At 42.8% G+C, this 27,465-nt stretch overlaps 1 protein-coding gene across 6 annotated transcripts in view; it reads right to left on the bottom strand.

Annotated features, from left to right (window-relative positions):
* si:dkey-237h12.3 (teneurin-3) overlaps positions 1–27,465 on the bottom strand; it is a 191,470-nt gene that overhangs the window by 59,729 nt on the left and 104,276 nt on the right. For all 6 annotated transcript variants that reach the window (XM_061788654.1, XM_061788655.1, XM_061788656.1 and 3 more), the window contains 7 exons: positions 21,432–21,557; positions 19,159–19,373; positions 14,144–14,354; positions 12,685–12,786; positions 11,297–11,491; positions 9,045–9,245; positions 372–557 (listed from right to left, as the gene is read on the bottom strand). In XM_061788654.1, the coding sequence (XP_061644638.1) occupies positions 372–557; positions 9,045–9,245; positions 11,297–11,491; positions 12,685–12,786; positions 14,144–14,354; positions 19,159–19,373; positions 21,432–21,557 (1,236 nt within the window). The remainder of the gene's footprint in view (positions 1–371; positions 558–9,044; positions 9,246–11,296; positions 11,492–12,684; positions 12,787–14,143; positions 14,355–19,158; positions 19,374–21,431; positions 21,558–27,465) is intronic.

Below are 27,465 nucleotides of genomic sequence, written 5' to 3'. Positions count from 1 at the left end.
TAGCTACATTTTACCTACAAATTGTAGCGATGTTTTAGCCACTTGTCAGGAACTTCAATTTACAAACTAAAATAAATGTTACTAATTTGCCGGGATTAATTAACTACATTGTGCTAACTTGTTTGAAGGCCTTAATTGGAGTAAAAATCCAATTAAAGGCCTTGTAAGAGATTTAAGGATCCGCAAATTTCAAGGTGGAATAGGCAAGCGTTCAAATTGCTCGCTGGATTTTTTTACAACACTGAACCCAGTGACATTCCCGCTTCAAGGTTGCCCCCGTCCGTCTCCTCCACAATCTGTGGCCTTCCGTCATGTGTCTGTGCGCGCGTGCGTGTTGTGTCCGAGTGTTTGTGTGGAGACGTCTCACTCACCGATGGTGCAGTGCTCGCCAGTCCAGCCCTGGTGGCAGTCGCACTTGCCCTCGCGACACACCCCGTGGTCGATGCAGCGCGGGTGGCAGTCCCTCTGCTCGCATTCGACGCCCGCCCAGCCCTCCTCGCAGTGGCACACGCCGCCCAAGCACGAGCCGCGAGGGCCGCAGTCCACCACGCACACCTCTGGAATGAAAAAGTGGCACAAGAATAATAAATGTCCCATTTTGCCTGTCCAAAGCAGCCTGATTATTTCGACACAAATGGCTTAACAAATGTATTCGGCCGAGGTTTCTCAATCTTTTCCAAGGACCTCATCATAAGCCCAATGCCACAGGATTTGATTGTATTTTTTTTTGCAACGTTTTAACATATAAAACCGCAAAATAAAAGCAGGACGGTGGAATATTCTTTTGGATTCATGATAAGACATGTCCAGAGGAGAGAGAGTGAGTACTTTATATTAGTAGAATAATGATGAGGATGGAGCTGCCAGGGAAGACCGAAAAGAAGGTTGATAGAGGTAGTGAGGGAAGACACGAGGGCAGTTGGTGTTGGAGAGGAGGACGCAGAAGATAGACATAGATGGAAACGGATGACCCCAAACAGAGCAAGCACAAAGGAAAAGAATGAGTTCTTCATCTTCGCGAGCTGACATGCACTGCTTCCTGTGACAAACCCAGATTGCGAAAACCTTTTCTAGTTTCCAAAAGCAGTCGTTTTTTCCCCCCAAGTTCAATTCTTGCCAAGAAACAGACAGCACGAATCATTTGGATCTTGTTTTTCGTATGACAAGAAAATACAGTTGCTAATTGGCGGGCGATCACGGAGTCAACTGCACCAAACATTGCCCAAGACGCGGTGCCCGTATGTTGGGATTCATCCACCTTAGAAACTTTTGACCGGGGTTATAATAGTTTTGCATTTTCCATTACAGTTAGTTTTTTATTTTGTTTTGACTTTTCTTTTTCAAATTCAGTAATTAGTTTTGAAAGCAGGTTTGTTAGTTTTTATACGTTTTTTATTTTTCCAAAAATTCTTTGTTTTAGTTTAGTTTTTATTACTTCCATTATTGTTATTGTTATTAGTATTATTTATTTTTTTTTAAATTCGGGGTATTTGTCGTGAGAACAATAATAATAATAATAACAGCTTGGACGTAAAAGTTAGCTTTGCAAAACAAAGACGAAAACAAAGGATTTTTTCACTATCATTATAGTCTTGCAAACGTAAAATGTTTTTTTGGTTTTTGTTTAAGGAAATGTTTTTTTCAATTTTAGTTTGAGTTATCAGAATCAGAATCATCTTTATTCGCCAAGTATGTCCCAAAAACCCACAAGGAACGTGTCTCCGGTAATTGGAGCCGCTCTCGTGCGACAATTGACGGAGAACACTTTGGAGACAGCAAGACACTTGAGAAAAACAGTCACTGAGCAATAAAGGCTTGCTAGTTACCTGGCAAAAAAAAGTACCGTACATGACAATAAATAAAAGTATTTTGCCCACCGCTAAATTACTGCTCACAGACCCTAGGGGTCCATAGACCCCAGTTTGAGAACCACTGTATTAGACCGCCTGTCATTTAAAAAACAATAACAAGAGAACTGGCTATAATGTGGACTGTTTTTGATGATTTGAGTAAATTCTATTTTTTTTAAAAATCATGTCCTTTTCTGTTCCATACATCTTTTCGTTTTTTTTTTTTTTTTTTTTTTAATAAAAATGTCTATTTGCACTGTAAAATGGGGTTGATATGATCACCAACTGTTTTACCCATATAGATTCACTCGGCGATTGCTTGTAGCTAACTTAGCTGCAGAATCAAAGATGAAATGTGCAAAGCTGACAATTGCCAATGAAAATGAACCTTAAGCAGGATCTACACCAACAGACAATTGGGCCGAAATTGAGCACTTTCTCAGTGAAACAACAAAAACAGTTAAATATTTTCTTTGTAATGTAAGAGACTATCGGGTGGAACTGCGTCGTAGCAAATCGCCAAGTGTCCAATAAGATTGCTCACGTCCCCATGACGGGGATCGCTGTGGTGTTTCAGAGGGAATTTGGAATTTCTACGCTTTTGATTGGTTCGACCGTGCAGACTCGGTCGGGCCTCGCGGAAGCGCACAAAGCGCATACGACGTGTCGAGATGTAACCAAAACCCAGTTCAGTCGAATCATCCATATCCTCGCTTGCTGCCTACATGAATACACCAACACACACTGAATAAGCAGGAAGTAGACAGATGTAGCCGTTAAAAAGATTACACACAAAATAAGTGATCCTCGATGCGTTAAGTCTTTCTCCTAACACGACGGGATAATAGAAATGTCACACTAGAGTGCTCTCAATTTGGAATAATATATAAATATTGATATGACATGTTCGACAGCCTGAATAGTAGTACGCTACTCAGTGATACGGTGATTAATGTTGCTGGCACACATGACAAGCTCATTTATAAACAAGCGCTTAATAACACGGTCGGTTTGGAAGACGCTTCTCTCTGTGAGATAACAGACCGGGCAGGTGCACCGAAGGTCTCGGCCTGACATCTGCAGTATCCCGTTCAACTGTCATCCCATGGCTGTGATGTTCAGTGTGTATATTTTACTTGTATGTTGGAAATGGAAATGAACCTTAGCTAGATTTTTGGACTAACTCGTTGGAAACGTAACCTCAGCTTACGTTAACACCGCAGGGCACGAGGCCCAATTCAGAGTCTTTGCTAAATCGGATCTTTTTTTTAATGTAGTCGTTCACGGTACAGAAACGAAATGCGACGTCACAAAACAGCTAAGGGATTCTCAACTGGTGGGTCAGGAGCCAAAAGTGAGTCATTTTGGGTGGGTTGTCAACAGGTAGTAAGAAATTATAGCACCAAAAATCAGACTGTTAAAATTGTTAGTTGCTTTGGTCTACAGCCTTCAACTATTGATGCTGCACTTTCCTAAAAAGAAAAGATCAGTGACACTGACAAGATATATATATATATATATTGTACATGCGGTTACAGTATGTTCATCCTCAGTTTCTCCAAAAAGTCTTCTGAAAGGCACTTTCGAAAGTGCGTCACGCCTTAGGGACAACAGACAAATGCGGGTCCCAGAGCGAGAAAAACCGATGGTTTAGCGCACATATCAATTGTGTATCCGGCACAGCAGTTAGCTTTTTTTTATTGGTTTATGCGAGGCATGTGGGCAGAAAAACAGCGCGAGGAGCATCCAAACAGGCTCCCATACGTCGTCTGGACTTGGACAAAAGCGAAGCGGGCTGCTTGGAGTTGGCGTTATCTGGCCGAGGCGATGCATCAGAGCGCGGCGGCCGAGGCTAACGCTCAGTGAGAAGCGAGGATAAAAAGTGTGACAATCGGCGTGGAAGCTGGAGTGTGTACTCACAATCTGAAGTGGCTCTAGGAAATGTCCACAAGCCTGCAAAAGTTGCACACTTTCATTTACAAAGTGAGTTGCGCAACAGTAACTGAGTATTCTTCTTTTATGTCACTCAATACAGTTCGTTAAATTAAAACTAAAAAATGCATTGGGTAACCATATCAAAGCTTTCAAAATATGTGAAAAAAGATCTTGAACATTCCTCAATAATAAAACTCCACTAATGGATAGAAACTAAAATAGCCACTACCGCTTTAGCTCTGAAATCATGGGAGGACCCTATAAAAAGCTCCCAAAAATATATTTTTTTTTAATTCTAGAAAAGAAAAAAGAAATATCATAAAATGAATGAATAAATGGATTAAAAAATAAGGTGTGTAGGTCACAGGTGTGGGGGTGTCAATCCCCTTGAAAATCAAACTTTAAAAAAATATGTATAATGTATTAAAAGAAAGGAATCTGGGGTTTTAACCATATTCATTCCTTTAGAAATGTAGTTTCATGGTGGGACCCTAGAATATCTGTGAAACTTTTCAAAATATTTCTCGAGATCTTTTTTGTAATTGTGAAATCCATCCATCCATCCATCCATTTTCCTGACCGCTTCTCCTCACGAGGGTCGCCTATCCCAGCCGTCTTCGGGCGCTGAGGCGGCGTACACCCTGAACCGGTCGCCAGCCAATCGCGGGGCACATAGAAACAAACAACCATTCGCACTCACACACACACACACACACCTACGGGCAATCTAAAGTCTTCGATTGTAAAACAAATCATAGATTCAAAATAGTTTCGGAACATATGAATTCCCCTGAAAATGACCACTCGATGACTTTCATATCAAACGTCAAGTAACCGTAGCTACGTGTCATTCACTTCAGAATGGTGGCGTTTACATTGAAGCGCTTTTTCGACCGTGAGAGAGTTTTTCTTCAATTGAGAGATGCTCACAATTAAGCCGCCCCCCCCCCCTCGTTCACACAGTAGAATATTAAAAGCACCTCTCGGGGGACACTCATCGAATTGGCAAAAGGTTCCTCCTTCGCAAAGAATCCACGCAATCAATTTTTCATTAGCGCCAAAGTGTTTATCTGCTCTGAACACGCCGCGGCCGCACGGAGGTTTGCGGCCGGTCGATCACGGCCGGCATGCTTGTTAATTAAAGTTTATTCAATTGAAGGAAGAAGCGCGGCATTAATTGTCCGGCTTGTGGAAATTCCCCACCCACCCCGACAGGTTAACAGACTCCCCGACTTTTTGGGCCGAGACGATCCGCTATCGACAATTTCGAGATCCCGGCTCAGTGAAGACGTGAGAGTTGAAAAGAAAGTCATTGTTGTTCTTGCTTTTATTCTTTATTTGGAGTACCTAACAATCCCTGTAAAAAGAGCAATATGTCCATTTCTGTTGTTGTCATGCTAACCATGAATCATCTTTTTTATTTTTATTTTTGAACAAAAATGTTGTTTACTATCTGTCAAACTGCTGCTTCTTGTGACGTGAGTAGAGTGGGCGCCACTGCCATTAAACATAAAGTCATACATTTTTGCTCGCAATTCAAGGCAAAAATGCTTTTTTTTATTTTAAAAAAAAAAATGGTCCAAACGACCGCTCGTAACTCGAAAAACTCCCACCTGGAGTCACTTGTACAGTACACATTACGCGGGCAAAATGTACATATTACCATAACAACTTGAAATAATCCACATTTAAAAAAAAAATAAAAACTTGACATAAATCATGCTGCCATAACAGATGGGAAGGTCCGGGCTGTTTATAATAACCAGTCGTTAATTTGTGCACAAAAGCAAATCCAGACGACAAATGAGGAGACCCCCCGATGGGGCACTTAGCGTGCACCTTTTAGGGGAGGGGAAAAAAAGAACTGACTTTTTCTTCTCTGAGAGTAAGTAAGGCTGCGAATAAATCTGTGTCTCATATTTTCTAATAAGATACCTGGGTGACACCTTGAGAAAAGAACATATGTTGGGTCCCGCAAGATTAATGTGCGGTGTCAACAGCGCTTTGTTAACATATGTCGGCCCCTCTATAGCAAGCAGCGCGCGCGACAAGTGTCACAACTTTGCACCTACTTTGACTTCCTCCCGACGCAGAGTGTAATGAAGCTTCCATTTTTTTTCTCTCTCCCTGTAATTTAATCAAGACTGTAAAAATAAAGCGTGTCATCGGGAATTCATAAAGCCGGAGCCCGGCTCGCATTCATCAAATTCACGACTTTCAATCAGCGGGACATCGCAAATGAATAATTTTGGATTTACGAAAAGGAGAGAGAAGGATGGGAGAAATCATTTGATTTAGCCGCTTCTGCTCAAAGACTTTTAAGTCCGACTGAGTGGGGGAAATAAATTATTCCCTCACAGTTGATTACAATTTTGAAAAGTCGAGCTGATTAATTACCGCAGATTGGAATTCAACAAAATGAAGATTAAAAGCAAAATGCATATCGGTCACATATTGTTCTAATTACGAGCAGCCCAAAACTTGAACATCAGAGGACTGTTGGATTACAAAATATTGGTAATTTTTCTACAAAAGGGCAGAAACCACATTGAACACATCAGATGTAATAAGATGTGCTAACAGGCAATTGGGGGAAGTAATGCGCTACATTTACTCCGTTACATTTAAGTAATTTTAGTCAGTGTAGCTATAATGCAAGCAAGAAACTTTTCACTTTTACTTGAGTATTTTCGTGAACAACGTACGACGTTTAGCTGCTTCCACCTTTTTTTTTCTAGCTATCTAGCTGTTTCCCCGATCTATTAGTTTTGGTTTAACAGAGAGACTCGTGGCTCGGTGGCCGTCACGTGACTCCGTCGCGCCGAGCCAACGTAACCACTAGCGACGTTTGACTCCATTTTGCCAATCAAATGGAGCCAGAAAATAACAGGACTGTACACAAAAGTCACCACGGCCCAATTCAAATACGTTTGTTCAAGTGCCTAATTTAACTTGGGCGAGAGGCGGGGCACACGCCAGCCAGTCACAGTCGTACAATATTCCCCCCTTCCCCCGAAATTGCATGCAAATATAGGTGTCATTCATCGTCAAGTCTGTTAATGAAGGCGAATGCATGTGTTGTTGTTGTGTAAGCCCATCAAAGGGAAACGTATACAAACGAAGCAAATGTGTCGCCAGTTCATTTGAGTGGAGAACGTTGAAAGGCAAAATACGGAAGCAGTACAAATGACATCGGGAGGTAATTAGCTGCTCTTTGATGCTATGAAAGCAAAAAGAGGAAAATACAAAAAAGAAACACAATAATAATAATCATCACAAAAACATGTTCAAGTCAACTTTTAGGGTTATTGTTATATTTTAATTAATCTTGTGTGTGTGTGTGTGTTTTTTTTAATTCACCCCCTAAAGCAGTTTCACAAACAGGTTTTATACATTCAGGATTTTTGGGGGGGGGGGGGGGATCACTGATCCGGTAGTTTATATAAACTGATCACCGAGCTCCGATCCGATCACAAGATGGAGAAATATATCGATTTAAAAGACTTGTTTATTTACCGTATATACCGTGGAACCTTGGGTTACGAACTTAATTTGTTCCGTGACCCCGTTTGTAACCCAAAACCTTCGGAAAATGGAGAGAATGTTTCCCATTGAAATGAATGGAAAAATAATCAATCCGTTCCAGCCCCAAAACGAAGGTATACTTTTCTTTTTTATCACTGTGTGGTTAAAAATAAATGTAGCACAATATAGACATAAGTGCGCATTTCTTTTGATAATGTTTTATACATTTTTTTTTGATTGCCTCCCTCACGCGATCACCAGCGAACACGTTCTCATTTTTTGTTCAGTCTAATAAAGAGCAAAAAAACCCCAAAACAACAACAATAACAAAGATACAGTAGCCTAGCTTACTTGCTTCGCGTGACGCACAGAGCCAACAACGTGAGCCATTCTCACTGTTTAGCTCTCGCGCTTGGAAGTTTCATGGCCATCGCACCGACTCCCGTGTTAGTTCGTAAACAACGCAGTTGGCGCGCAGATCTGTAATTGGGCGAATGACATGACAGCCGATACCAAATTTGCATTGGAAAGTCTACATTTGAATTTGAAGCAGCCATTTAAGGCTAGAGTTTGCATTTTAAAAACTAACAAACGAACACAAAACTCCACCCTGAGCCAGAGTTGAATTCTGGGTAACGATGCCCGTTTGTGGTGGTGTCAATGCGTCGTGATCTTGCATAGAAAACTAGGTTTCCCAACACCTTTAATTTTATCACAAAGATTTGTTTTGAGCATTTTTTGGGGATCCAGGGCAGCATTGCATGGTAGGCAAAAATCGATAGTGCTGGCACAAACCTCGGACGGTATTGTGAGTCCTAATTTGGTATTGGGAGATGTTCAGCAATCCGAGGATATGCCATACTCGCAATGAACTCAAGCTAGCCCCTTTAAAAAGGCTGAGCCATATAAGTGGGATATATACGCAAAGTGATAGCATTTGACTGGATTTGGCTGTAAAAACCCTTCAAGTAAAGCTGAAAGACTGCAGTTAAAGCACATCTTGTTCCTTTCAATTTAAATCCATCGTGGTGGTGTTCAGAGTCAAAAAAGACGGGACTAATACGTCCATATCCGATATCCAATGAAAGAGGAGATGAAGGAGCTGAGTTCATTCATGTATGATTATCACTCCTCTATCCCGATTTGATAGGAATTATGAAACGTGTCAGTCTACGTGCATCAAATCAGACTGATTTCCTAACTTGAGCTTTTATTTAGGATACTAATGAAGAGATCAGTGTTTTCCAACCTTTGTTGAACACAAAGCTGATATATTTGTAGCAAGCCGTAACTGGCATGGATGCCAACAAGTGGATACATTCAGTAGGCTTATTGTACCTTTTGCCAGCCACTCTCTGCCACTGGAATAGAACGACAAATATATATTTCTGAGCATAAAACATCATTTCAATCATCATATAATAATAGAAAAGAATAACGATGCTTCAACCTAACTATACAAGACATCATTGATTTTCCCAAGAGTCAAAGTGCACCGAACCGGATCGAAATCCGCGACTACCAAAGCGAGATACGAACCCCACCGTGGATTTTGTGATCCGTTCCGCCTCCGATATTTTGTGATCGAGTATTGGTTTAATCAAACTCAAATTCACCCGCGTTTGTCGGGCCGGCGGGTGTTAATGTGTGCAACGCACTGTACTGTTTTATATGTTCATTGGTGATGTGCCACATAATATATTACAAACACACAGAAAAGCAAGTGTTTCTGACCTATGGAACAATCGGCTCCGGTCCAGTTGTCCTCGCAGACGCACGTCCCCGAGTCGGTGCTGAAGGTGCCGTGACTGGAGCACTGCTCAGGACAAGTGCTCTTCAAGATCTCGCAGCTGATTCCGCCCCAGCCCGGGGTGCAGTGGCACTCGCCGTGATGACAAGTGCCGTGTCCGGAGCACTTTGGGTCCACGCAGTCCACTGAGCACACACGGTGAGCGCTGTCACTTTAGCACTTCTTCTTAGTCACATTCAAGATTAGCTTCACTTGACTTGAAATGCTCTCGCGCCACAACTGCCCTTTTTTTGTTTTTGTTTTAACACTTTATTAGTTCCTGCTATACACTAAGCCTCTTATAACACATTCACTCCCATTGAAGGCTTTAGAAGTCAAATATCCATGTTAACTGGGAAGACTGGCAGTGAATGAGTTTTAAGCCTTACCTTTGATGCTGACCGCGTAACACAGTTGCAGTTCCTACCCATCCAATTTTGAACAAACCAGGCTTACTAAAACGTAAGCTACATTAATCGTGACGTCACTACGGCCCTTTTCCTGGTGCCGGCTGATTGGTCGTGCCCCTCGGCCTGAGTGCCGTGGACGAACGCCACGGCAGCTCGCTGTTAGCCACTAGCCGCTAACGCTGGAAGGAAGGAGTGATAAACATCACATTCTCGCAAATTTGCACACGTAACGACGTCATCAAAATGGAAGTGTGTGGGTCCACATAACAGAGACGCTTCAGTGAAAGTGAACTGTTTATTAAACACAGAGGGGCACACGTTATTCAGTCTGTGGCTCCCACTGCGGACATTTCAGCGCATACTGTAGGCATCGCATTTGAGTGACAGCTGAAGCTGAAGCTGAAGTTGAAGTTGAACACTTTATGCTTCACAATTTTAGAAATGCCTTTCACACTCTTGGTGATTTTTTATTTTTTTTAAATCTTTTTTCTCATATCTGATAGGCTTGTTAACAACACTCTCCTCTGATGTGTCAAATTTATATTTTTGAATTTACAGGGACTTTTAGGCTCAAAATTGTGTTCAGTATGTACGAAAACACACGTCAGTTACAATGAAGACTAAATTGTATGCGATGCTAGTCACGGTGAAGACGTAAGAATTGTCTTCAGTGTATACGAGATCATGTACTTTAGGTTTGTTAAAGATGTACTCGTATTCAATGTTGACAAAAATACATATGTCAGCTACGTTTGAAGAATGTCTAACTTTTCTAAAAACGTGTTTTACGAAAACACCAGGTATGTTCCAGACTCTAAACTGATGCTTATGAAGAGACGTACCAATCATTTCATTGATTGGTACCTTTATCCAGATCTGCACCAATGGGTTCTTCTCCAGCCCATGCCTTAGCCAATCGTGCGTCGCGAGGGAACAAACTACAAAAAATGTCCTTTCCGTCTTCCCTTCAAAGGCAAAGCTTCATTCATTGAATTGGTTGCTAACCGTCCATGTAAATGTGAGCCGGTAATTGCCTTTGGCCGCAGTGCGGGTCGATACTGTTAAAAGCGGCCAAGCGGATCGGCCCTAAGAGAGAAAGGAATGACGCCCCTTCTTAAACGACTCCATTGATTGATTCATCGGATCGGGCGACACCGAAGCTCGGCGATAGGTTAGCCCATTACCTGCCCGTGGTAATTTCTTCACAGGGCGTCAATAACAACGTACGACGCATTATGTGCTTGGTCGACTTGAAAACACAAAATTAAGCAGTTACACACATTTACAGCATGTTATCCCATACTTTGTGTGGGAACGTGTTTCAAAAGCAAAAATATATGAACCCATTACATGTATCGAAAAAAATACTGTACGTATTGTATTGTCTGGACATTAGATATGAGCCTTCTTCTTCACATTTCTCTTACACTCGGGATGTGAAGAAGATTGGCCGCTACGCACGTCATGAATCTGACGGTGAACTTTGCGTATACGCTCAACTTAACTTATGCGCAGAGTAAGAACACTTCTCCGCATTTATGAGTGAATGAGGCCCATTGTGTTAATGCATTTTAGTGTTCTCCGTGACTGGCATTGAGTGCATTGACAACTGTGGCTCTCCTTTCCCACTTGGCAAGGGCATCACAGTACAATAAGTGAGTAAAATGCGAGGGGAGAGAAAAAAACACCTCAAAAAGATTGCTATAAACTGCAGATTTCCATGATGGACAAGTAGATACGGTCCACAAAGAAAATCTGCGATGTAGTGGGGGGGAACACTTTATTACCTTGTTCACAGTTGCTTCCTCTCCAGCCGGTGTTGCACACACAGTTGCCCGCCACGCACACACCGTGGCCCCCGCACTGAGGGTCCACGCACTGGCCTGAGGCCACATCGCACTCTGTGCCCTTCCAGCCGCTGTAGCACTGGCAGCGCCCCCTAGTGTACTGGCCGTTACCGCTGCACAGGACAGGGCAGGCAGCTGGAACGCATAAAAAAAAAAATACAAAAATTAAAAAAATGTAAAAACAGTCAAGTCAGCGTGGAAAACATAAAACATACGTTGGGAAAAAAAACAACAACAGAAAATAACATTCAGTGTTTGAATACAGTTGGAAATCATACAAATGATTTCTGTCCAAAGATAGAAACGTAAAAATAAATAATGTGAAAGAATAACATTAGAACATATTTCTTGCATTTATTTAGAAGGAAAAATGAAGCAGAATCTCGAATTAGATTATTTCACAATAATTGTTCAATGGTACTAAAAACGTAAAACAACAAAGAAAAGTGTTTTCATATATTCGGAAATCCGACGGAAAATGACCATATCAGAATCAGTCTGAAATTGCAGTCCACAATGACGATATAGAATAATTGATCATAAAACAGTACATGATTTAGTGTTGATTTAGTAAACACAATTATAAAAAAAACATTCGTACTTCCAAACTACATGAGACCAAAGTTGCATTATTTAAGCATCCTGTTTCTCAACCATGGCAAAAAGAAATTATGTGAGACACGAAAGAATGACATTTAAGTACATATTCCACAATAATTTAGTCGGAAAAAATACACTAACAAGCGGCTCAGAAAATGGATGGATTCGAACCCCGGTCCTCAGAACTGCGAGGCAGATGTGCTAACCAGTCGGTCACCGTGCCGCCCAGACTGTAATTATCTTCCAAAAGTTAGCATGAAATGCAACTGAACAACACATCTTGTGCTTAGGTATGATTCAAATTTGATCGGCTATCGTGCACCTCCTGAACAAAGTCCACAATAATGCTATGCTTTACTCTTTCAGCAAAAATTGTGGCTGTGACAAATGATTTTCTAAAAAGCCTATCAAGCTGAACAAAACAATTCCGTCCAAATTGGGAAACACTCACAAATATTTATAGAAAAAAAGTGTTGTATATTGACATTTATTTATTTCCTACCTTGTTAATCATTGTTGATAATCATTGGGAGAATGTTTTAACATGATCAGTGTGTCAGTTAATTATGAATAACAAAAAATCCAATATAAAAAAAAAAAAAAAAAAAAAGTCACACCAGTCCTATTTGACGTGAATGTTGCTAAGTAATACGTTAACTGAGTGATAAAGTATGTATGCCTATATACCTTATCTATATACAAGTATGTAGACAAAAGTGTATAATTACCTCTGGAACAGTACGGCCCGATGAATCCTGGGAAGCAGTGACAGGAACCCACCGCGCACTCGCCGTTCCCATAGCAGTTGTGTGCGCACTCGGTGACAGACTCTGCAGGAAGTCAGACTATTAATATCGCATCGCGCCACTGTCACCGTGCCGCAAATCAGGGGGAGATGGCTTTTAAAGTAACTTTTTGACAAGTGCACATTTCACCACATCCCCGCCCCCACCCAGCGAGCATCCCTTATTTGTGGAAGGCGAAGCAAAGTGTATCCATCCCACTAAGGTTTAAGCCTCCGTAACGCTTCTTCCCGCATCCGTCAAATAAAAGCCACAAAGAGCATTTTAAATTAGAGCAAATAATTCAATTTCCTTGACACATATTCCCACTGTCTTTCCTACTTTTTTTCCCCCAGCATTTCCTGTTTTTTTTTTGTTTTTTTTTAGCCCATCGCGGCCCAACGCCCCGATGATCAAGCAGAGTGGAGCAATCCCCCGAGTGTTTTAAGTCCTCTCCAACTTGAAGTTAATCTGACATATCCTGCAAAGTACTCGCTCAACGGACTCCCAGACGGCCGATGTTTTGATAAGTGTGAAGAGGCCAAACTTTTTTTTCTTTCTTTCTTTCTTTCTTTATTTTGAGGGAGTTATTACTCTGGATTGTATCGGTTGTTCCGATTGTATTGGATGTTCTTTTGAGCTGGAGGTGGACCCGGGCAATTTCCGCCAGGCGCGTCAAATACCTTCATATTTGGGAGGGCCCAATCGATGAAAGTCTGCCCCCCGAAGGAAATAGCGGAGAAAAAAGATGATCTCCAGCCTTTTGCCAAAGCCTACAAGTTGTTTGGCGGTAAGAATCAATGCCCACGCATGGCTTTTACTACATTGCGGCAGCCAATGATCAGAGATCCCCCAAAGAAGAACTCTCGTGGCCTTCAAGGCTGCGGAAAAGTCTGAAACATTGACTTGTTTGTCAGACAGGCGGGATTTTGTTTTTTTCTCCGTCTCAATCCAGCTGATCTTTGTTTTGGCACGCAGGCGAAGTGGGAAAGGCCGCGTTTACTTGACAAACGGTCGAGTAGACTCGGCTTGACTTTTTTGTTGAGCTTGTTGAAAAGTTAATAGACTGGCAACCAGGAAAACAACAACTTTATACGCGGATATAAAGTGAATCGAATACCTGTTGTGGATGGCCGTTCAGTGAAGGTCAAATTAAAGTGGGGAGTTTGCATTCCCCCCCCCCCCCCAAAAAAAAAATCACTTTTTCTCTCACAATTGGTTAAAATTGTCAGTATAAAACTGACAGTAGTACCGGTACATGGGGAAAATGATGCTGTCATCATGATTAATGCTGTCATAATCCAGATCAGATAAGAAAATCGTAAATCTCGTATCTGATACACGCATTTTCAAAACGCAGACTGCCAATATCGTATCCGACATTTTCACTTCAAAGTGGTCGCACCCTGGACGACGGCCTTGTAGGACACTGCCTCCGCGCTGCGTCCGTCATTATAGAAAGCCAGGTGCCACACGCCGGCGTCGAGGTACTGGATGAACCCCGCTTGGTGGACCACCACCTGCTGCTCCGGGCTGGCTCCCCTGTCGGGCTCGCTCGGGGCACGGTGTTCGTTCGCGATGAGCCGGCTGCCGTCCAAGAGCTCCACAAAGTCATACTGCGGAAAAAGCACACGAGAGATTCCAGCGTCATTGATGAACTGCTCACAAGAGGGGGATTGTTTTGACATGATTGTTATGCCTGCTTTTAATATGCCTCACATACCCTTGCTATGCCTCATGTAACTTTCATATGCAACACACAGCCTTGACTTTCCACACAAGCGAGCGATTGTTTTGCCTACACAAGTGTATGATTGTTAGGCCACACATAGCTTTAATATACGCCGAATATGCAAGACAGAGCCTCAACATGTATGACTTCATTTATATAACCGATGATGGTAGCGTCAATCTTACGACTTCTTTTGAGACTGTAAAAATGTTGTCCGTGAACCGCAGTTATATCTTACTTGACGCGGAGCCTTGTGGGATCCGATTAAAGCTGCCTTTTTAAAAAAAAAAACAAAAAAAAAACATGTTTTGTTTTTGTGCTGCTCCAGGAATCAAGACAATGAAACACAAACCCAATAGATGAATTCTCCTTGACAGAAATTCCACTGCATTTAGAGTTTGTCCTATTGGCTTTTGTACGTGCAAATCCAATATTTAAGGACAATGTTAATTTTACCATCAGTGGGTATTCAGAGTGAGTCGCTGCACTAAAAGGAAAAAAAAATTATCTCTCTCTTTCTCTGTTGGGCTTCGGCACATAATTGTATTTCTTTTATTTGCATGAAAATCAAAGAATAATTCAATTATTCACCTGACGGACAGAGTTTGCAGATGGCTAATAAAGTTTGTATTTCTTTTAAATATGTAAATGATCCAAGAGACCCAGTCGATGCTGAGTAGTTTATGCAATCAAAATGAATGAATTGAATTTATTGTTGGTAATTATAGGCATTTAAAACGTAACCAAAGGATATGCTGTATACCGCAAACGAGCCGGCAAGGCTGGGGCCTAAATAAAGCGTTATATGGTATATATATATATATATATATATATTATATTTTATATAATATATCAGGGATCAGTGATCGGCCCCCAAAATGACCATAATATAAAGATAGATAGATCAATAGATAGATAGATAGATAGATAGATAGATCACTAAATTATTAGCCCAATGCATGGCTATGACTGTCTACTAACCTCACTAAAATCAAGGCATTGCATTTGCACAAATAAATATGAAGGCTTCAAAGAATAAATCATCTACAAAATGATTGAAAAATATTTACATTGCACTGACATTGCAAAAATGCACAATACAAAATAAAAGAATTCCAAAGCGCAGCGGTCCCCGCAGTTTTCATGTGAAGACATATTTTGTCGGCGCAGCATATAAACAAAAACAAATGATGAAAAATATCACTCAGCATTACGCTTCGACGAGCTTGTCTTATTATATCTCCACAGCACAACGTGTTGTAAAATGCCACGAGAGGGTCACGGTGTTTTGGTGCGCTTTGTGGTGTCCTTCTAACCCAACGTCGATGATGACTAAAGTTCTCGTTAGCACGCAGTTGTTGTCTGTGCATTATTGGACATAATCTGGAAACAAATCCACCATGAATGCGATGATTAGTGACTTAATGGCGCAATGATTAGTGACGCTAGCCTGGCTAAACACGGCGCAGAGCCGTGGAGCTTCCCGCGCAACAAAGTCTTCTTTATTCTGGGGATATTCGGCGCTGCCGTCTTGTATGCGTTATTGGATATAATAATCTGGTGACGAATGCGCCACGGAGGTGATGATTATTAGTGCTTTATAGCAGAGGCTCTGCACCGTGTTTAGCCACTTTAGCTAACTAGCCACAGCTACGGGAATACCCAAAAACAAGAGAAAGTTCTCAAAAATAAACTCGCTTTCAGATTCAAACATACAAGACAGCAGTGCGGAACATCCCCGGAGTAAACGAGATTGTGTCAGCAATCATATCTTAATGGGCAAATGAAGACTTTGCAGCCGATCCCAAAATTTGCATTCAAATGCAAATTATCGGCCCGTCCGATAAAGCCGATCGGATCAGTGTAAAGTCTAGTCTAAATGTGCTTTCTCCTCCCGCAAACAAACATCGACTTACAAGAAAAACAAACAATAATTGAAGAGGTGCCTCCGCTCTCACAGTACCCACTGAACAGCTGGAAATCATTTGGACCTAAACTGTGCAGCGCGGAGGAAAACAACATGTCCCCCAGACAGGCTAATAGGCACAGCGCAGCACAGCATATGCAGACAAGATGATTCCCCGCTTTGGGAGATTGCAAACTACACGCAGACGAACCAAGCCACTGGTGCAGACTGGTGTTCGAAATGCTGAACCGAGGGGGGGAGCTTGCCATGCAAACAAATCGTCGCCGTTTGCTTCTTAAAGAGTAGTCAGATTGGACTTTGGCGTGGTTCGCAACAATACCAGACAAAACACAACTAAAGGCTGACAAGTGGCGTGAGCATCATCCCGCTGAAAACATTTCAATGCCAGATGGTGAACGCCTGGAACGCACGCTGACGCTTTGTCGAGTGGAAGAAAGTACATAATACGTAAGGTTCACCGATCGGTAGACAAATGACACTCGAATTACATTTCGACCCTGAAAATAAAACATTGGCTTTCGACAAGGAAAGTTCACATGGTCGAAATGAACCCTCGGAGTGCAATAATAGGACAGAAATTGACGAGCACTGGAAGCCAATTTCTGACAGGAGTATTAACCATGTATGAGACTGCGAGAGAAGAGGATTGATTCGTCATTTGGTTTGTCATATATTAAAGTCACAAAACTCCATAGTTACAAGACTGGCCAACGGATACTTCAGAGACGAAGGAAAGGAGGTGAGTCAGAGAAGCTTTTTAGGGCGGTCAGTGGACAAATTGAAACTTTTAACCACTGTTCAGTGTGTTTCGACAACAAAGTAACCCTACATTGCAGCACGGCGTAATATGCTTTTAGACGAACTGAAACACGAGCCTTGTGACTATGGAACAACCGATCAAACCATCTCTTTTGCCTCCCGGTGGCAAATACTGTAACGAACGTGCCTTTAACTGAATGTTTCTGAAAGACAAGGGAATAAGGAAATACATTAAAACAGGATATATTAGTTGGGAATATGACAAACAAGGACCTCTGCAAGCAATTGTTTGGGCTGACTTTCGTGCCGCACCGGTGCAGTCGACCCTTTGATTGCAGCGGGGGGACGTGTTTGGGAAAAGAAGGGTGGGTGGATGTTATTAACCCGCCGGTAGTTGGCTTCTTTGTGCTTGGGGGAAGCAATAATACAGTCCCATCGCACATAGCTTCGAGGCTTCCGGTCGAGTGCATCCGTCTCGATGGGGTTGCTTGAACCCCTTCTAAGCTCATCTCGGTCCAACAATGGCAGTGACATTAGGCGTGGGGAGTCAGAGGACAAACACAGCGTTTAGATTGAGTGACCTGCTACACATTCTCCAGAGGAAAAAAAAAAAGTTCCATTCCCCCCCGCCCCCCCCTCCAGTTTGTTTTCTTTGTACAGCCGCTGACAGGGACTCAATAGCGAGAGGACAAGGTCTATATTTGACAAGAAGCGTAAAAGCTGTTCCTCGTAAATGTTGTCTCCCCTTTGCTGGCTGTGAATGGGACGCTCAATATTGCCGGCCGGGCTCTTTCATGCTCAGTTGAGGAAATGCATTGATCGGCGGCTGAATGCAGCTCCGAGGCGGCCGCGATTGACACGGCGTCTGGCACTGACACAAAAGGGGGTCGTCTTGTTAATTACTCCTCTTTCCTGTTTGATTGCCTTTAGATTTTGTGACTCTTTCTTCCCCCCCCCCCCACCACAAAGCGCAGTCCAGCTCACCTGTATGACCGACACCACTCTCCTCGACACTTGGGTGAAACCTCACCCTTATCACTTAACCCTACTCAAAAAGACAATAGGGTTATGGTGTTACTTACCTGTCCTTTAATCTTTGATTCTGTTGAGCTGTTTACCTCGTCCCTCCTCGAACCCCAAACCTCAGGTCGACTACAAATCCATCCCCGGATCCCCTAACAATGTCGTCATGTTTATAACTCCCCTTTCCTCATTGATACTGTAGAGTTTGCCTCGTCTCTTCTAACGCTAACGACCTCACCCTTATTTCCTTAACCCCCTAAAGCAAACCCTCAAATTCTCTAAGCCTAACCTAACCCTTTTGGCTTGTTAATAACTGGTTGAGCTTCTTTTTTCCTCGCTCACTTTAAAAACGCAGTCCATCTCACCTGCTTGACCGACACCGCTCTGCCGAGGAGGCTCGGCACTCGGGTGAAGTGCTTTACTCGGACGAAATATCAACAAGGTAAGGCGGAGAGCTTTTTATTTTGCCGCAAGCCGCTGTCTTCTGAGTGGTTTTGTCAGCATTGCGCCCAGACGGCGGGAATTCACCAATGTCACTCAAGCGACACGTCGGGACATTTCAGGAACACATGAATCGGCAAATGGCCGACACGGAAGGGCCAATGGTAAATTAGCAAGGTAAATCAGAGCCGATAATTAAAAGCTGAAGCGACATCCATGTGCTCGGTCAAAAGTGATTTAAAGCTCGATGTGTACAGTCGTGCTACGAATGAGCCCGCTTGAAAAAAACAAATCCAGAAGCATAATTTTCGAGCTGCAATGCTTTGTTTACTTCCGCCGCCATTTTGACTTCCTACGTACGCACATATGCTCACTTGCATCCACAGTTGTACTTGATCATGCACATCACAGGACCGAACTCTCCCCTGAGAGAATAATCTCCGCAAAACGAGGCGAACCCTAGTTTTAGCCATAGCCATGTAGCCCAGACCCTAACTCCCTTACATCCTCCGAGCACAACCAAAACCCCAGTCCTCACCTGCGTGTGAGACGGCGCGAGACCCTTGCGCCCGTACACGCCGATCAAGGCGTTCTTCTGCACCGTGATGTTGAATTTGAGGAAGCGCGGCTTGTCCACGCTGAGCTGGGAACGCCAGAAAACGCCTGGAGGAACACTTAGGCCCGCTCTTTTCCCGACGTCCGCGGGCCCCGTGTCCACAGAGTTGTTCTCCTGGTGGAGAATGCTCGTCCTTCCTAGAGGGTGCAAACAGAACGGTTGCTATTAGCAACGTGACAAATGGCCGACATCTCTGTGGAATTCCCCAAAAAACATGGAATGAGCACTTCAAGCGTCTCCTAAGTCCTCCATAACAAATACATTCACAAAGAAACAATTCATGACTTATGTACTGGACATGACCGATTCTAATGTCTACGCTACTCTTCTCATAATGAATGCTCCATTTGTGCTATTTAAGTATTTTTGATAAGCGGCAAAGAAAATGGATGGATGGATGTTAAAAAAAAAAAAGCCTCTTCACCCAAGCCACGACTAGAGATGACATAATGACGATAAAGCTTATCCATTCCTCTAACATCTTGCTGTAGTTTTCAGTATTTCCTTTTTTCAATATTTAGTGAATGCCTGATTCATTTCCCATGCACAAACGTAGCAACAATGCTCACAAGACGAGCTTCAATGATAAAGAAAACAATAAAAGCCGTCAAATCCATACATTTGCCCGAGGACCGTTTAGCTGCCCAACAAGGTGCCTGACGCAAAATAAACAAAGTTCAGCGACGTTCCCCTTAACCTCCATGCATTTCCCCTCACAAACTCACAACACGGTGCGACCTGATGTAACCGCGACAAGTCATCGGCCAGTTCAAGCTACAGAGAGACCGATTCATTCATGCACTCACATCTTTGAAGACCGTATTTATTTCTTGCGAGCGATGCCACTTTATTATTATCTGGATGTTGTTGCCGGAATACTCAATTTCACAAGTAGAACCTGATATGTGGTCACGCCACGATGTTTTGTGCATGCATATTTATGTCCCGGGAGCTACGCCACTTACTGGTTCCACGCGGTCTGCCTCCTTTCTTGTGGTTTCTCTGTATTACCTCTAATAGCCTTGTTTCCCCAAGTAGACGCTGAGGCACAGATGTTCCATAATGTCGCGTGTGTTTGTTTGTCAGGCACCGACGCTTGTTGCATTTGTCCATAATAGAGACCCATTTCATTTGGTTTTAAACGGCACTTTCACTTGACAACAATTGTAATAAACTGGTCACATGGTTGAGCATAACAAGCATACTGTAGCTGGACCCTGTAGGTCTGTGTGTGTGTGTGTGTGTGTGTGTGTGCGCGTGCGTTCGCACCCAGACTCCGCTCGCCTTGCTTCGGTGTTGGCGTTTAATGAGGCCATTGGCTGTCACTTTAACTCCAGTCAAAGGCGAGACTGGGAGCCAAGCGTAACCTCTGGGGAGAATAACGGCCGCTATTGATCGCCCTTTAAAGAGTCTACAAGCTGCCCTGCGCCGTATTCATTAACAAGCGATGAGGATTTCAAAGTAACCGGACTTCAATGAGCTGGCGTTATACATTGCTATGCGTGTACTCAACACCACATTGCTGCTATTGCTGTTTTTGTTTGGAGGCGTTAAGTGTTAAAGGTCAAGCAAGATGGGCCGACGAATGGAGAATGTTCCCACATCATAATCAGGCGGTGTGATATGAGAACCGTACACCAAACTGCTTCATAAGAATCGGAAAATGGATGTATTGGAGGGGTCTCAAACACAAGCACCCCGGAAAACATCCCCGAACACCAGTTTCACCGATCAACAAGAAATTGGGCAAAAGTAGCGATCATAAGACGAGGCCACAGAATAGCGTGTCCTACGTTTTGGTCTGAAGTAGCCATTTCGGGGTCATTACCAGGGCAAACCAAAGAAATGTTCATTCCATCATTATTTCTTGATTTCTTTATCAGGGACATAAAATCAAGTGTTTTAGGATCATAGTTTGCCAGATATTAATACATGTGATAAATATATCTGTAGGGGCTTCACACACACAGTTTTTCACGATAGGTTTACTGTGGCTACTTTTGTATGGGATCTCATTAGATTGTAACGACATTCGTAATGTAGACGCGGTCGAGCATAATGAGAAATGAATTATTTATACGCCGCCTCCTTTACACATTCAGTGGCACATTGAGGAGTTGTCGGACCAGCGTTGTCATTATGGACGATAACTCACGTTAAAACATACAGGCGTCAAAGAGAAGAGTTTGCCTCACCGTCGGCGGCGAGGGCCGTGACGGCGCTGGACGGCGAGGGACCGGGCTTCCCGACTCCGCCGTTTTCAAACGCCGGCTGGCTGTCCAACTCCTGCAGCTGCCAGTTGAGGCCAAAAAGGTGCATGGCTGTGAAGCACACAGAGAAGCCGCGTGGGCGTGCGGCAGCGCATCAACAAATCAGAGAAAGCAATTAAGCCACGTGTAGGATGATGCAGGCAATGCTACAAAGTTACAAAGTGGAAATACTTTGTTACTGTACTTCAGTAGATTTTTCGGGGTATCTGTAGTTGACTTAATTTCCCCAATTAAGTTTTACTTTGACTCCCAACTATTGAAAACTATTGTCATTTCGACCCCTTACTTTGTCAAAATACGCTTGTTTTTTCAACCTCTGCAGATATATGACTGGATGAAAAAAAAGGCGGAAATAGAGAGAGGTCAAGTCAACCGCGCTTGAGATCTCGATGGATTGAGATTTGGGGGTCTTATAAGGTGGAAAAAACAGAGACATCAGCTGTGTTCCTCCACTCCGTCTCTTTATCTCAAGCCAATTGGCCAAGACGCACAGTCGCACCACGGAGCCGGCGTTCTTTTCGAGGTTTGTCTCGCGCCGGCCGAAAAATCCGGCCGAAAACTCTTCTGGCTTTCAAAAACTCTCAGTCTAGTCTGGAAAAAAACCCACACACAAATATTTGACAGTAAAAATCCAATTTCACCTTTGTACTCCATTCCAGAGTCTGTAGTTTTTTTTGTTTTGACTTCCACTCCAGTAAAGAAATGGAATTAGTACCTCTAACTTTCCCCAGAATCATTTTCACACGCGTATCTGTACTTCGACTTCAATTTGGAGTCCTTTTGCCACCGCAGGATGCAAGCAGCGTGACTCTTTGGGAAGCCAGTAAATTCGGTCACACATTGATGTGCGTGTGTATTTGTGGCGAGGCGATACTGACAGCGGTCGTTTCAATCACGACTTACAGGAGCCCCGTTGTTTTAGCACATTTCCTCGCCGTTCGCATTGCGGTGTCGGCACATTAACACAGCGATGGTTTTAACTGAGCCCCAGAAGTGAGGATTTCAATGTTTCCTTTTAAATCAAACATTTGCTTTGAGGGTGTTTTTCACACCTGGCGTCGGTGTTTACTGTCGGTGATAAGCGAATGCGGTGGTGCCTTGAGATACGAGTTGCATTCGGTGACCATGCTCTTACCTCAAAACAGTGACATATTTCCGCATTAAATTGAATGGAAATAAAATGTATCTGTCCCCGTCCAGCAAACAAATTTTTTGTAAATAAAAGTTGCAATATATTGTAAAATATATTCCTAAAAACCTAACAGAATGTCAAGATATTAACTGGTTTCATGACGCATAGTCAAGCCAAAAGTCTCACACACACACAAACACACACACACTGAAGTAAAGCAAAAAAAAAAAAAAAAAAAAACACCAAATGGCCAAAAATCAGTTTGTTTCATGTTCACATGGTGATAATTCCAAACAGACCAAACCGCAACAAATCACACATCACCCCCTCCTCTTATTAGTGACCAGAATGTAACACTAATGAGTATTATGCAAATAAAGTGGCGCAAATAAACACCAAATGGTTCCAATACGTTGATGGGCTTCAGAATTTGAAAATGCCAAGCATACCAATAATGTAACAAACCATGTTCATTCATTTTTTTTAAAAATTTCAGTTTTTGTACAGAAGCGTATTGCATTCACTTGGATAAAAAAAAAAAAAAAAAACTCCTGTTTTTCTGAGTAATTTTTTTGAGGGCTTTGTTTTTCTGACTATTTTTTTCTGTTTTTCTGACTAATTTTTTTTTCACCTGTTTTTCTGACTATTTTTTTTTCTGTTTTTCGGACTAATGTTTTTCCGCCTGTTTTTCTGACTATTTTTTTCTGTTTTTCGGACAAATTTTTTTTCCCCCTGTTTTTCTGACTATTTTTTTTTCTGTTTTTCTGACTAATGTTTTTCCGCCTGTTTTTCTGACTATTTTTTTCTGTTTTTCGGACAAATTTTTTTCCACCTGTTTTTCGGACTAATTTTTTTCTGAGTTATCGGGACGCATCGAACTCACGCGAGAACCTGCAAACTGCAAGTGACTCTTTGCGGACTCACTAATGCCGGTTTACTGCTCGGCCCGGATTGTGGTACATACGCCGGCGAAGCCGATTCCGGCGCCTCAGCTGCACACCATGTGGTCCAGTATTTTCATCAGTCTCCTGATCGTCTCTTGAGTCACCACGTAGCCAGCCTGAATGCATTTTAAATGCATTATCTTGTATCCATGGAGCATACCATATCTGTCCAACTGACTCTGGACAAACATTGCTGTATCTAGCCTGATCTGAATGGGCTTTCCTCCTGAACAAACCCAAAGTCAGCAGGTGCCTGCGTAATGTCGACAAATTAATAACAATACCATCTATGTGACTCAAAGACAGGAGTATCTCCCAATGTCTTAAACCCATATCAAAATAAAACTTGATCAAACTGAATAAGCCGGTCATGTTGCTTACTACGGATTCCGCAAAGAGTCACTTGCAGTTCACAGGTTCCCGCGTGAGTTCGATGTGTCCCGATAACTCACAAAAAAAAATTGTCAGAAAAACAGAAAAAAATAGTCAGAAAAACAAAGCCCTCAAAAAAATTACTCAGAAAAACAGGATATATATATTTTTTTAAATCCAAGTGAATGCAATACGCTTCCGTAATTTTGCCCTACCGTTTACCGTTACAAAGGATTTTCAGAAGACGGTTTCATACATGACGACGAGCAGTGTGAATTCGCCAACCACAGCCCTAGTATGCCAATGACGGTCATTGTCAACGAGGCACCCGAAAAGTCCTTATGTCTTCAAGTCTGTGGCAAGGACAACGATTTGCACCGTGAACACGGCAACAACTTTTAAATAAAGGGGGGGGGCTGTCAGTGTTACATAATAAAAACACCCCCTGGCTTTCATGCCGTCCTCGTTATTGCTGCACATATTTCGGGGGAAGGCGAAAAAGGTACAATTGTGGAAAGAGAGAGCCAGAGAGAGAGAGAGAGTGAGTGAGCGAGAGAGAGAGAGATGGAGCAACCTCCTTCTTCAAAGACAGCGAGCCAGCTAGAGAGAGAGAGAGAGAGAGAGAGAAAATGCTGAGGAAGCATTTTTATTCCCGGGCCGTTTGATGCACGGGAAAAAAAGTTTCTTCCAGACGCCTCAGTAGATGGATATCGACTTACTGTGAACAACTTGAGAGGTTGAGGGGAGCCGGAGAGGATATCAAATGTAAGGGCACATCAGACAAGTCTATCAAACGTTGCTTTCTTCGGGAATGTCGGATATGGATCACTTTCAAAATGTGTGTCAAAACACTAACAACAGTCTAATGCTGCTGAATGTTCTTGCTGCTGTTCACTTCTGTGTCTGCACATGATCTATTTAACCATGGTATTTCTGTTCATTCTCAACAGCTTATACATATGGACTCTTGTGTGTCGCTGCGTTCAATTCTGCGGACTATTCTTGCTGCTGTTCCAATTGGCTTACGTACAGCAAATGCACTGGTACCTGCACTGAAAAATAAAGTCCTTTGAATTTATTGAATTCAAACATGATTTGATTCTTATTTTTTAGGAAAAAGGGGAAAATTACGTGCAGGTGCAACTGAAAATGAAATACTTTTTTCAGTGGATTTACTCGTCATAACTGGATTTGATTTCATGCTCAGCTGTACAGTTTTTCGATCCATGCAACGCTGGTAACTATTCTTGCTGCATGTATAGCTACCACAACATTGCTAAAAGTAAAGCATTTATTTATTTGATTCTCAACTGAATATAGGCTAATTGTAGTTTTTTTTTTGTTTTTTTTTTACTTCATCCAATGCCGCTAACTATTGTTGTTCGCGTATCCGTACAGTAATGTAAACAAATAACATTATATCAGGAACTCGCATGAAGCAGTCATCCAAATGCTCTTATTTTGACTCACAGGTCTGCGCTCTCCATGTATCGCTAGTCAATGTTTGTGGCAATTGGCTCTTAAATCAGATTCTCCCCTCTCAAGCACTTTTATTCCACCTACGGCCCGTTCTCCACTTACGTTGTGAATATTCCGTCATTTCCATAAATTATTCTGGCAACCTTGGCCCCGTCGCAATGAATATTTATGGTCCGCCGTGAAAAAAATCTCCCTTTCCCGCTTAAAGCTGACCTTTTATCTGTTATGTTAAGCGCACGCCCTGTGGAAAACCTTTGCTGGCCGTAAATTGGGGAAAAGGTTGGATTTGTACATTCGTAGCATGTTAGTTTAAGCTTGGGGTTTGTTCAAAAAAAAAAAAAAAAATGGCGTAATGCTTCTTTATAGACTGCAGCGAGTGTGATGAGACAAATTAAAATATTCACATGTCACGCTACATGCAGACCGCCATGATAATCGCTCGTGATAGCAGAATGAGCAACGCGGCCCATCTGGAGTCGGCTCGCGCCAACGGCAAGTCTGCACGTCCAGGACTTACACTCACAGTTACCGACATTAGCATGGGGATGAAGGCATGTTAATGGACAGCTAGTGTCACTACCTCGCTCTCTTGCTAAGTGTGTACTACTCCGAATTTGATTCAAATTCATTTCAATTATTTCATTTGATGTCATTGAAGACTCGGGCTCTGACCAGCGGGCGGCCTCTCGAGGGGCTCTTCAGATCGACAAAAAGTGCAATTGGTGTTTTTATATCTTAAGGATTTAGACTCATCAAATTGTGACCGTTAAACTGGTCTGCATCATTTATTTCCAAAATTTATTTTCCATTTATTAGCACATCCGCCCCACAGTTCAGACGTCGCGGGTTCAAGTCCGGGCTTCGGCCTTCCTGTGTGGAGTGCGCATGTGCGCGGGCTTTCTCCTGGTACTCCGGTTTCTGGTACTCTGGTACATTCCAACGACATGCACGGCGGGTTCAGTGAAGACTCTAAATTGCCCGCGGCCATTCCAGACAGAAAGGCGGCCACCCCTCCGGTGTCCCCAGTATATTAGTTTTCAACAGGGAAAAGTTCAATCAGGTGCTTGCCTTTAGTCGCGTATAGGACTGGGCTATAGTATTTTCAATGATTAATTGTACCACGTGTCAACCAAAGGAAGGTCCGTGCGTATCGTTTGGGCTATGGTATAGTCAATCATGTATTTGACCATGTGGCAATTGAGGCAAGGCCCATGACTTTCATTTGTGAATAAATGAGCTATAATACAGTCAATTGTTAATTTTACCATGCGTAGTTTCTGCTCGAGTTTGCCGGTCTTATTTTCACCAGGTGTCCATTAGGGGCAGGCCCCTCCTCATAGTTTGGGATAAGAATGGGCTACGGTTTGTCAGAGGTGCTTCCCATCAAAGCAGCAAGACGTCTTGAACAGATGCTAAGTGAGACAGATGCATTTGAGTCATATCACGACGTGTGCAATTTCCTAGCCCCTCCCCCCCCCAAAAAAGATAAAAACCAGCATACATATATAGATTAAGAGCGACGCCAGTCGCGCTCTCTTGAGGCAGCCTGTCTGCGGTGTTCCATTTCACAGAATGACACGTCTAAAGATTGCCTAATGCCACCGGGAGATAATGGAGTCGTGTGTTAGGACTGAAAGGGAAGGAAGGAGGCGTTGTCGTCATCTGCTGCTTCCATTTTCCATTTCATTTCAAATACGCTAATTACGACACGCTAATTATCATCTTAAATCATGTGCATTCTTTGCATGGTTTCAGTTTGTGAATGTAACACATTGGAACTGACTGCCTGCCTGACTTTACCTTTGTTGCCTACACTGGCAACCCCCCCCCCCCCCAGGTCCCCACAAAAACAGGCAGGGACTCTCGCAGGTGTCTCATTGACAGTGACAAACTATCAGAAGGAGCACAGGCGACTTGTTCATCTGGCAAAGCCGGAAGGACAACTGGAGGTGAATGTTAATAAAAAAAAAAAAAAAAGTGGCCTTGAGGTTTCTTTATTCCACTACATATGAAGTGAGGTGATTACTTGCAA

This window comes from Phyllopteryx taeniolatus, chromosome 10 (assembly GCF_024500385.1).
Source record: "Phyllopteryx taeniolatus isolate TA_2022b chromosome 10, UOR_Ptae_1.2, whole genome shotgun sequence".
NCBI classification, from domain to species: domain Eukaryota; kingdom Metazoa; phylum Chordata; class Actinopteri; order Syngnathiformes; family Syngnathidae; genus Phyllopteryx; species Phyllopteryx taeniolatus.
The sequence above is the reverse complement of the archived record's forward strand: the minus strand, read 5'-3'. Positions and strand labels throughout refer to the sequence as shown.